The sequence below is a fragment of the Diachasmimorpha longicaudata genome, chromosome 5 (assembly GCF_034640455.1).
Source record: "Diachasmimorpha longicaudata isolate KC_UGA_2023 chromosome 5, iyDiaLong2, whole genome shotgun sequence".
Lineage (NCBI taxonomy): Eukaryota > Metazoa > Arthropoda > Insecta > Hymenoptera > Braconidae > Diachasmimorpha > Diachasmimorpha longicaudata.
In genome coordinates this window covers 206,496-217,655 of record NC_087229.1, presented here as the reverse complement: position 1 = coordinate 217,655, position 11,160 = coordinate 206,496, and the positions used below count along the sequence as shown (strand labels likewise).

Sequence of the window (11,160 nt, the reverse complement as noted above, 5' to 3'; positions counted from 1 at the left end):
TGGGGATGGGATGGAACATGTTGACTTGGGGGGAAGGTTTTCGCCGGTTGTGGATTGGTAATAGGAATGCTGGTGGTTCATATGATCTGGTGGCATCATTTATTGATACTCTTATGGTTTTTTTTTTAATTAAAATATTGTTTATGGGTTCTAAAGACTGCTGTCTAATTAAAAGGTCGTGTGTACTTCGTGTGTAATTCTGTTGTATTTTTTAAAAATATAACGGTAAATAATGAATTGGTAATTTGAAAGTTGGGGGTTCGAGTCCTGATGTAAATTCACCATTTCCAGCGTCAGCTGTAATTTTTTTAAATTCTGGATAAGGATGAAAATAATAAAGGCAATTTATAATTTCAGAATCTTTTATTGATTTGTCAATTATTGCGCATTCATACCGATGAATTTGATAAATTAACGAAAATTACGACGTTGATTAGAATTGAAATGTTATACCATTGCATTTGCAAAGAATTATATACATAATAAATAAATTGCCTAATATTTCAGCAGTGAAGTTGTAAAAGTCAACAAGCCTTAAAACTTCTCATCTTTAACCCCTTCGTTACTGATTCAATCGTCAAATCCAAAGTACTCAGTTCTCCAGAAGAAAATCCTTAAGTACTGAAAGAGATCTACGAGTAGTTGGGATGTAACGACCAATGTTTAAGTAAATTGAACTAGAATTTGCGTGTTTAGGCATTACGCCACAGGGAAGGCCAGCCCCCTGTCAGTGCTGTATGTTGTCATTGCACGTTTTTTACTCTGAACAAATTGCTTAAAATTAATGCCTACTATTTGAATATTTGAATATTTTAATATCAGAATTTTGTTGCGAGTGTCATCCTTATCATAAATCAAGGAAAATTCAAGCAATTTTGTCGGAGTTAATTTAGAGGCCACCACCAGATCTGTCCACACTGATCATTTTCTTGAGGATATCCTTTTCATGCTGGGCCTCTTCCATCTCGGCCATCCGGGCGAATCTTGAGTAAGCGACATGGCCAGACTTTATTGCGGACATCATCTGGAGAAAGAATAGACAATTCATTGGCGGGTCAATGTTATTTACATTTTCAAATCAAAACAAGTGAATTAAAATCACACACGACGAAAGTTGATGAAAAAAATTCTACTGAATTGGTCAGACAATTCGATTAATCTTTTTTTTTACAATAGGGTTATAAAATTACTTTACGATAGTTCTTTTCGCCAGTCCACGAAGTTACTATCTCGTTAATTTTTTAGCGAAAATTTTTATGATACAGTAAAACATGCGCTTTTCAAAAAGCTGTGTAGTAAAGTGGTAAAACTAGACGAGTGGATTTATGTCTGAGTCAAGTTTCGGAACAAAATTCTAAAATGTAAAAGAGATAGCGGATTTTTTAATTTACATTTATTTTAGTACTCCATTCGCTTCATCGAAAGGGCTACACTGGGAGAAAAATATCGTGCATTGAGAGAAATAACGGGTGAAAAGAAAAGAAATGATTGTTCCAATAGTAGAAAAACTAGATTTGGCTGAATCAATACAAATTCGTTTGCTTTGATTTATTGGTAATCATTTTAAAAAATGTATTGCCTTGAAATACCACAAATACCATGAAAATGAGAAATAATTTATTTATTTTTAAAAAAAAGTATCTCTCTGCCAGTATTCAAAAAAATATTTTTTGATTCACTCATTGTCTTTTGTCAGTGTAGATTCAAGAGAATATCTTTTGTTGGAAGCATGTTCTTCCATATGAAAATAGAATTCCATTATTTCAACATTTTAAATCTTCATTTTACTAGTGGGTTCTCTATAAAACGTAGATAATAACATATTCGTTTGAAAATTACGAAATCCATTAAAAGTGCCCAGATATTTGGTATCGCCAAGGACTTATTCCGTTGGCACTATTAAAAAACATTGAGTCTTTAAATCCAAAGATAATCCATGCGTTTTACTACATTTTTCTCTCATTATATAATAAAAATTTACCTGTTTTCTCTAGATTCCAAGATATCTATCAAAAACTGGACCATATCAAAAGTAATTTAATTATAATTTATCCCAATATTGCCATTAACATAAGTTAATATATTTCTAACCTCATTTTCCGTTGCATATCTCAAAAAATCTACATAAAAAGTCTCCACGACATTTGTTCCATTACTTCTCGATGTCAAGATATTTATAAAAAATCAAGGCTGGACATCAGTTAATTAACTTCATTTTACCACTTTACTATGTAACTCCCTTTCAATCAGTGTAAATTCGTCAAAAAGTGCAATCCTATTGGCTGAAACTTTGAAGGAAAAATAATCAGAATAAGACTAGGTATTACGTGGTTTTATCACAGATAAGGGGACATCTGATAAGAAGGAAACCAGGACAAGTCGATGGAACTGATTCTGATTTCCTCGATTCCCTCTCAATTAAAAGCTAATCAAACCCACTGATGTGAGTGTTTTTATGTCGTGTGTGTTTAGTTTCGAATTAGCGGAATTAACGAAAAATAACTAGTGCAGTGAATGGATAAAATCAAAGGGTAAAGACAGTACAGACATTCCGCTAATAATGAAACAACCGACAGACCTGAAGGTACTCGTCCAGTTCGACTTGACCATTCATATTAGTATCAATTTCTTTGAGAATCTCGTGAAGCTCTTCACCCGGCACATCCTTATCGCCGAATAGCTGCAGATGGGCAGATAAAGAATCAATTAATTGAGGTGATTATAACATTTACCTGAAGATAATCCTGAAGCTCCATCTGTCCATTATAACTCAGATCTATCTCATTCAGCAGCGCGTGCATCTCATCTTCATTGAATTTTATTCCTAATGACTGAATTCATTGGTTAGTTATTGATTTTAAATTAATCGATGATGTTGACGATGATGATAGCGAATCAATCGAAATGGAGAATGAATGAGACCTTACACTGTCAAGTCAATTCAGTGGCAAAGGGGTAAAACGAGATAACTTAACTCATCCCTGAGCAGACTTTCTGAACAATATCTCCGAATCTAAGAGAGAGAGAGAGATAGCGCAATTTTTGCTATAACATGAATAGTAGACCTCAATTTTCTTCATAAAGAGGTTATAATGAATTTTTTTTTATCTGCCCTAGATTTTGAGATACTAATCGAAAGCTGGTCAATAGTCAAAAGTGTCTTATCTTGATTTACCACTTCGGTACTGAATTGTCATGATGACGTGTCAGGAAATTACATTTAAAAACTCTAGCCAATTGACTAGAAAATTCTATTGAAGTGCTCTAAAAGTTCTATGGAGATTCCCCTGGAACTATGGGAAGAATGTTAATGTCGATTACTTATGTATAAAAATTCTTACATATTTGGCACAAAAAATCACCAGCTATTCATCTTTCGTTTGACTTAAGTGAAAGTGAAATATTTCCAATATCAAATAAATTTACCTTTAATCCACGACGAATATCGTTGATGGACACATAGCCCTTGCGATCCTTATCAATAATTTGGAACCGTTTGATGTACAACTGAATCTCGTCCTTAGTAAGATTGATAGGAATCTTGTCACGTGAGGCACGATTTACCATCTGTCCCATCTCATTAGCCAGAAATTCACTGGCCTCTTTGTGCTGCTTCTTCTTCTCCTCGGCTGACCAATTGAGTTCTTCAGCCATAATGTCGATGATTCCAGGCAAGGCCTCGTTGGCCGCCTGTACGTTCAAGAATGCCAATCTGAGTCGTCGCGCAATCATGTCAATGGCAGTTCTCGCGTACTCGCGACACCCATAACGAATCTCTGCGTCGATATATGGGAACTCTGGGTGAATCTTTTTACCGATGATGGGCCATCTTTTGCCAGTAAGTGATGCCATTTTTGCTACTGCAAAGGCACGATCACCGTAACTTTTAGCCAGATGTTGGGCTACTTCGCACTCAAGACCAAAATCTTGCACCAGTCTGATGTACATTGTGGGACTCCAGCCGTGGGCACCTTCTAGGAGCATTCCATCGGTCTGGGAGAGATCCAACGGCTCCAAGTTGCAGGCTGAATAAATAAAAAATCTTCTTAAAAGACCTTTAGCGCAACACAAACATGAATAAACTGTCCCCAGTATCGAAAATTGTGTATGCACACCTGTCTACCAATTTCTTGTTATTTGCAGCCGTCATTTTGGCAATTTTATCTAATTAAAATATAACAATAATATACCTGCAATAGCTGCATCAACAGCTTCTTCTGCCATAGCCCTGTAAGTGGTCCATTTTCCGCCAGCAATAGTCACTAGATTCGTTGGACTAACATGAACGATATGATTTCGAGCTAAGGACTGAGTATTTGGTTTATTCGGATCAGACACGAGTGGTCTGATGCCACTCCAAGCTGACAAAACATCACCACGACGAACCTCAACGTCTGGATTCAGATAATTCTTCACTTCCTGGAGGATAAACATTATCTCGTCCTCTGTGGGTCGAGGATTATGCGTTACTTGACAGGGCAGATCAGTTGTGCCTGCGATTGTCTGCTTTTGCCAGGGGAGGAAGAAGATTACTCGGCCGTCACTCGTTGACGGATCCAGGAGACCCATTTGATCAGGACTAAATGAAAATTATGCTTATCATTATTTGATATTTAAATGATGCGCCATAATTCCATAAAATGCGCGATAAAATTAAATAAAAAATTGTATACTGAATTCTCTGGACAATTCTCTAGGAACTGTATTAAATTTCTAGGGAATTTTATAGATTTCCAAACATTTTTCACTAAATTTGATACATTTTTTATTTAATTTCTGGGCCAAGTCATAAACAAAACTTTTGTTTCAGAGGTAAAATAGATTGTAATTTCTTCCCAATACCTGTAATATCCAGGGAGTACAATATGAACTCCAGAAGAGGGACAACAAATTTCTGGAACTGATTGGTCATCCATTTTTCTGATAGTGTCAGTAAAAGGTCCAGTGGCATTGATGATGGCCTTGGCCTTGACATCCCACTCTTCCCCAGTCAATTCATCCTTCACATGGGCACCCGTCAGAATGGTTTTTCCATCCCTATCGCGTCCCTTCAGGAGATTCACCACTGATATGTGATTCACGACTGTTGCCCCCAGCCTCGAGGCAGTCAGAGCCACTGCCAGGTTCATTCTCGCATCGTCTTGTTGTCCTACAGTTGAAAATATATGATAAATTTCATAACTTTCAGTTCTCCGGTTAGATCTTTTTTAATTGTTTTTTTAACGAGCACATACCGTCGTAGTACACTATAGCTCCAGTCAGTTTATCACCCTTCAACATGGGAAATAGTTCGAGGGCATTCGCTTTACTCAGGTAGTAAGAAGATTTGACGGTTTTGCTTCCTGCCACGAGGTCGTACATTTTTATACCAAACCAGTAGTATGGAATTTGCCACCATCTAGAAATCAAAGGGATGACATTCATATTTTTAAATTCTAATTAAGGAGCTATGGCCAATATCCTCTCATTTTTTCAAGTTTTGCCGAAATTTTTGAAGAACGTTTGATAAAATTAGCTTGAAAACACATACTGTTTTTTAATATTACTATTATTTGAAGAAATTTGTCTACTTTTTGAGTGAACTATGGCAAAAAATTACTAAAATTCCAGCAAAATAAATATATAACTATGAGTATTAATATCTATTTCGACTAGTTGACTATTTTTGTGAGAGTTGTAAAAGTAAGAAGATCTTGGCAATAAGTCTGTAAGATTGTGCAAACTGAGATATTTCACGATGATATTTGTGATAAAATATTTGAAAATATGAATATATTGTTGATGAAATTTTTTCATAAAAAATTTTTAAAAAATCAAAGAGAATTAAAAGTAGATAGAACCGATCTCCGGTTCAACCTCGTCGGGAATCGAACCCAGGTTTCCCCGTATTGCGTCAGGTAGTCTTACTGACTAAGGTACCGGGTGAATAATCCGGATGCAGCTACTGGATATTTTCATGAAAATATTTTATCAAAATGTAGGAGGATGAAAATAAATTTTAATGAGAACACTGTCTCTGCAAATGATCTCAAGAGTTACGAAAATGTAATCATAAGAAGTGGCATTCTCAGTGTCACAATATTATTTTTGATATCGTCTCGTGGCTATTGTGTCTCAATTTCATAAGGTATTTTGGATAATTACAATGGCATTGTCTCCTCTTCGTGTCAAATGACTGAGGGGAAGACTGAATTTATGAATTTATGTTACGCATTCACTTTGAGACTTCAGCATGGCCAATAATTAATGATGCCCACAACTAATATGTACGCACGTATAAACCGGCAACATAATCGGTAGAGGATGAGCTAGATGAGGAGCACTGTGAAGCATCTGCGCACGCTCGTGAAGGGCCTCTTTCACCATCTTGTATTGTTCAACGTCGACTTGCATGATGGCCTTCTGAAGATAGCGGACACCTCCATGAATGAGCTTGGTACTTCTAGAAGATGTACCGGAGGCAAAGTCATCGCCCTCGATGAGAGCAGTCTTCAGACCTCTTGTGCAGGCGTCTAAGGCACATCCAGCTCCTGTTGCTCCACCCCCAATAATAAGTACGTCGTATTCATCTTGAGTCTTCAAATTCTTCACCTGCTCCTCTCGACTAGGTAGTGGTCTTTTTACTGGCTTGTGTGCTTTCTTTTCAGCTAATACCTGAGAACATCGTACACTGCTTGATTACAATTATACTGATTGATTGCCTCCACTAAAGATGCTCCATTAATGATATGTACAATAATGTTATAAGAAAGTCTGCTTTTAGTTATACATTTTTTATTCGATTTCTGTTTGGAATAATAGACGGCAAAAATTAAATTTTATTTTTTTCACTCAATGTTTACACTGAATAGTGACAAATATTTTTTATTGACGGGATATCTGAGAATTGGGGGCTATGATATTTATGTTTTCTCATTTAGCATAAACAAACTCGAATGAATAAGACTTATTATGATGACATCATCTCTCTGTTACTTCTGTCAGTTTCTCTAAGGAATTGGTGAAAAGAGGACGTGTCTTCCAACTGATTAAGTAATAAAGTTTTCAACTTAGTCAGGGAACAACTAGATAAATAAGTAGTATTGGAAGGCAAACCAGTGGACGAAAACGAAGAAACATAGAATGGAAGATTAATTTAAAAATAGATACATAGATGGACATGTGATATTAGTTATAACAATTGTACCTGGATGTATTATTATAAAGATTGGGGAGGAGAAACAAAGCGAAACAAACTAGCAGGAGTCTATGCAAAACAAAGGAAAGAATTTGTAGGAGTGGAGGGCGGAGGCAGTTGGGGATGGGCTGAAAGAAAACCGTTGGAGACGCCAGAGAAAATAAAAATGACAAGGACGATGGCAACTACAGCGATGACCAGACATCACTGTGATATGACATTTAGATCATTTATCGAAGAAATCATTCATTAATCACGAACTTATCATTCAGAAAATACAAAAGTACCAAAGTACTATATATGACTATTAAATAAATGAAATATTGAAGTGACCAGTACATAATAAGGGATAATAGTCAACAGTTGTTAGAAAAAAAAATTCTATAATATTTTTATGTGTGACACGTACCGGTGAATCGGATGTAAAAAAATATGTCGTCACTGCCCCAGCTCCCACAGCACTAGCACCGGCCGCAAGCAATCTCAATGTCGCCATTATTGCTCAGGTCGATGACTTATTCGTTGAATTGCTGGAGTTCAAGCAAAATTATTCAATTAGATCATTCAATTGATCCGTCGACATTACATTTATTATTACGTTCAATGTTACAATGTCGTGTGAATGATTGCGCAATCGAGTTTATGGCAGTGAGTTAAATGGCATCAAGTAATTAGATCTATTGACTGGGTGCAACTTTGCGGGTTTATCGTAGGAACCAGCGGCTTGTGGGAAAAATGTATGACACGTCCTTGTTTCAACATTTCGAAAATTTGGCATTGTTTCAAAAGTAAAATTTAATTGAATTTCAAATCAGATTTTTTTTCTCTACATTATTTTTCATTATTTAGCAGAAAACCAGTAAATTCATGCAAATTTTCTTATAAGAAAAAAAATATTTTTTGATTTGAAGATGAATACGTGAATTTCTCCAACGAATGGTTCCACGAGGAAATGTCAGAATAACGGTTTTCTGGAGACTTTGAATTTCTAAAAAAATTGTTCTGATATTTTTCGCAGGATTTAATTATTTTTGTGATGTAGGAATTTTCGTAGTAAAAATTTACATCAACTATTTCCTCAAGACAATGTTACAATACTTTTATTAACGCTTATTTTGCGTTGTTTCACAATTATAATACGTCTTACCAAGAGACCTTGGCAACACTCGAGAAAACCACGTGGCTTATGTAAGAAATTTACCTCCACATATTTAAAAATATATACAGATATCGGGCTCTCGTTTTCCTCACGTTTTCCCCGAAATTCACATATCTGATGAGACCAACCGCTTGGGAATTACCTCTTAACTCTACTCAACCCGTTGCCGCTATTAATTTGAATTTCTATATACGTCAAGATAACACTGAATCCCTCGAATAAATTGTTCGCTTGTTAAAGATTCAAGAGCAATCGGAAAAATCAATTTCATTGAAAGTTTATCCTTTGGACGTCCTTCCTTCTGACAGTGATTTTTCCACGACCTTGGGTAGTTTTTACAATCAAGTGGTTCCGGGACGATTGCATTTTTTTATGCAATGACGCTGAATTAGCATTACTTTTGAAACAAGTGCACAAGAAAATCCTAAGGAAATAGTTGGCATTGACACACAATTAATTAAAAAGATTAAGAAATCATTGGATATTATCGATATCTCAGTGGGTGTTATCGACATTTCAGTTTCAGATTTTTAATTCCTGTCAATCATTAAATAATGAATGATCTTGCAGATTTGTATTTTCCTCCCGCTCAACCAACTTTATGGATGATCGCCTCGTTCGATTCGATAATTCTGTTATCTCTATCGTCAGTCCCTGGACATGGAATTATTTACCGTGTCTTGCCAGTTCCGTTCACCCTAAAATTATTTAATAAATTCTCTTATTCAATTAAGGCATTGTAGTTTATTTTTCAGGTTTTATGTAAATTTCTGTCAATTTTCTAATTTTTCTCAATTTTTGACGAGTTTCTGCAAACATTTATTGAGAAACTCCACCAATTCTTTCACGGTGAACATCTTCTTAATTAAACAAGAAAGTTGATTAAATACCTTTTGGGGGAACAGAGCGAGCAAGATACGAAAAATTCAAAAATACATTGCATATTCTCCCCTTCTGCTCTGCTCATGTCTCAACCTATCTGATCCTCATCATTGTTATGCACATCTGTTCCTCAAAAAAATTCCAACAATGAGCACCCCTCAGAATGTTCCAATGTCGCAACAGTAAGAGTTAAAAATGGTCTTGAGGTACTGTGCCAAAATAACGTCAAACCGTCTCTCAATAATCCACGAGACTAACATCATCTTGTCCTCGTGATACATTGACACAAATTCAGGTGAATTGATCAGATGAAATACCTGAAAAATTGCACTGAATTGTCGCAATAAATTGGCAATGACAAGGGAGGTTAGAGACTACTGTCGCAAAGCATTGCTGGCACGAGAAAAATCTTCTTGTGTAGATGTAACAGTATGTGGGCTTCCGAGTCTTGATCCCATCACCTCAATAAAATTCTAACATTTTATTGTTGACATTTCAACGCACCCTGAGCTCCCTAGATCGAACACCTCCTGATTGTCAATGATTCACCAACTGACGGACATTTTTATCGCATGAATGAGGGTGAATGATAATTAAATTAACACAATGCACTCGTTGACACCAATTAATCACTCGGTATACGGAATATTTTCTAACCAATTGTTTCGCGACCAAGTAGATTTTTCTACTTCGCAATAAATGGCCCTTATCTTCTGTGGAGAATATTCTCTGGTGGCTGCGGTGCCGGGCGCAGTTACTCTGCGACTCGCGTCGATGTAAAACAATTTTCAGGCGAGTATTCAATGGATGGGGTTGTCTCATTGGCGGAGATCGGACGTTTCGCGGGTGGTTCACCATTCAGAGGATTGGTCAAGTCTATAATATCGGGGGATGGTAAATATCGCGGGGGTGAGCCCCGGGGCCTGGGAAATATTGGGAGATTATACTAACTTAGTTACGAGATAAAAAAAAACAACTTCAATCATCTGAATCGAACGTGCAATGAAATAATTGTTATGGATTTTTTTGTAGAAGTTGCTTCTGGTAGCATGACAAAATATTACAGAGACGTAATATTGTCTGAACAAAATATTACTGGAAAATATTTTACCTGTGAAAAATATTATTTGAAAAATTGTTATTCGCTAACACATTTTGTATTTGGATTTTTCTGCTAATGATATTCTATTACTCCATTCCCAAAAATCCAGCTATTACAGAAGAGACATGGAAATAATAAGGGAATTCTTCCGAAAATATCAAGTTCAGATGCAGTGGAGGCAGGAATAATAAATATATAATATAGAGAAAGAAAAAGAAACAAACAATTAAAATATTACGAGCTATTTCGTATAATCAACCTGCAAGAATATTGACTTCAAACTGAGTTTTGAAATTAATAAAAAATTACTTAACATGCTATATTTTCCTAAAATAGGAACGATTCAATTGAAGTTTGATTCGCCATGTTGCCAGGATGTTTTCTATAACTGATAATCGTTCGATGTTTTCAGGATCAAATATCCTGTGTTTTAGAAAATGACTAATTTTTCCAAACGCTCTGCCAAGAAATACCGACCAAATGATTAGAGTTTGTAAAAAAGCACGGATGTTTTTTACACAAAAAGTAAAAAAAAAGGGCGAAATTTCTATGTCAAGCTTTACACAACGACTGAAGCCTTTAATTATGGTCTAAAAACTCATTTTTTGATCCAACCATATCTTAGCTTTGATGTAACTTATTTTTTGTTTTAACAGTACAATTTAGTTGTAATCAAGTTTTAAATTATACAATAGAATTTTTAAAAAATATTGATTTTATCTTTCTTTTCTTTTAATTCTTTGAGAAATTTTAATAGTTTGACTGGCATCTATTAGCGAAGAAATTGATAAAGGTATTCTACTCTGTAAAAAACAGTGCATTGGATTTCGGATGCAGCGG

At 35.6% G+C, this 11,160-nt stretch overlaps 1 protein-coding gene across 3 annotated transcripts; it reads right to left on the bottom strand.

The window, feature by feature from the left end:
* Window positions 1-344: 344 nt before the first annotated feature.
* LOC135162221 (glycerol-3-phosphate dehydrogenase, mitochondrial) lies at window positions 345-10,035 on the bottom strand. Of its 3 annotated transcripts, none has more exons than XM_064120436.1 (9): window positions 9,876-10,035; window positions 7,587-7,707; window positions 6,275-6,654; window positions 5,235-5,398; window positions 4,843-5,149; window positions 4,191-4,579; window positions 3,427-4,025; window positions 2,733-2,831; window positions 345-1,024 (listed from the first exon to the last, which is right to left on the bottom strand). In XM_064120436.1, exons 2-9 carry the CDS (start codon window positions 7,671-7,673, stop codon window positions 890-892), a joined length of 2,160 nt encoding a protein of 719 aa, XP_063976506.1. In that variant the 5' UTR covers window positions 7,674-7,707; window positions 9,876-10,035; the 3' UTR covers window positions 345-889. The 3 variants fall into 3 exon arrangements, with proteins under 3 accessions (XP_063976506.1, XP_063976504.1, XP_063976505.1); XM_064120434.1 differs by lacking the exon at window positions 2,733-2,831 and adding an exon at window positions 2,579-2,680; XM_064120435.1 differs by lacking the exons at window positions 2,733-2,831; window positions 9,876-10,035 and adding exons at window positions 2,579-2,680; window positions 9,723-9,869.
* Between the last annotated feature and the right edge of the window lie 1,125 nt (window positions 10,036-11,160).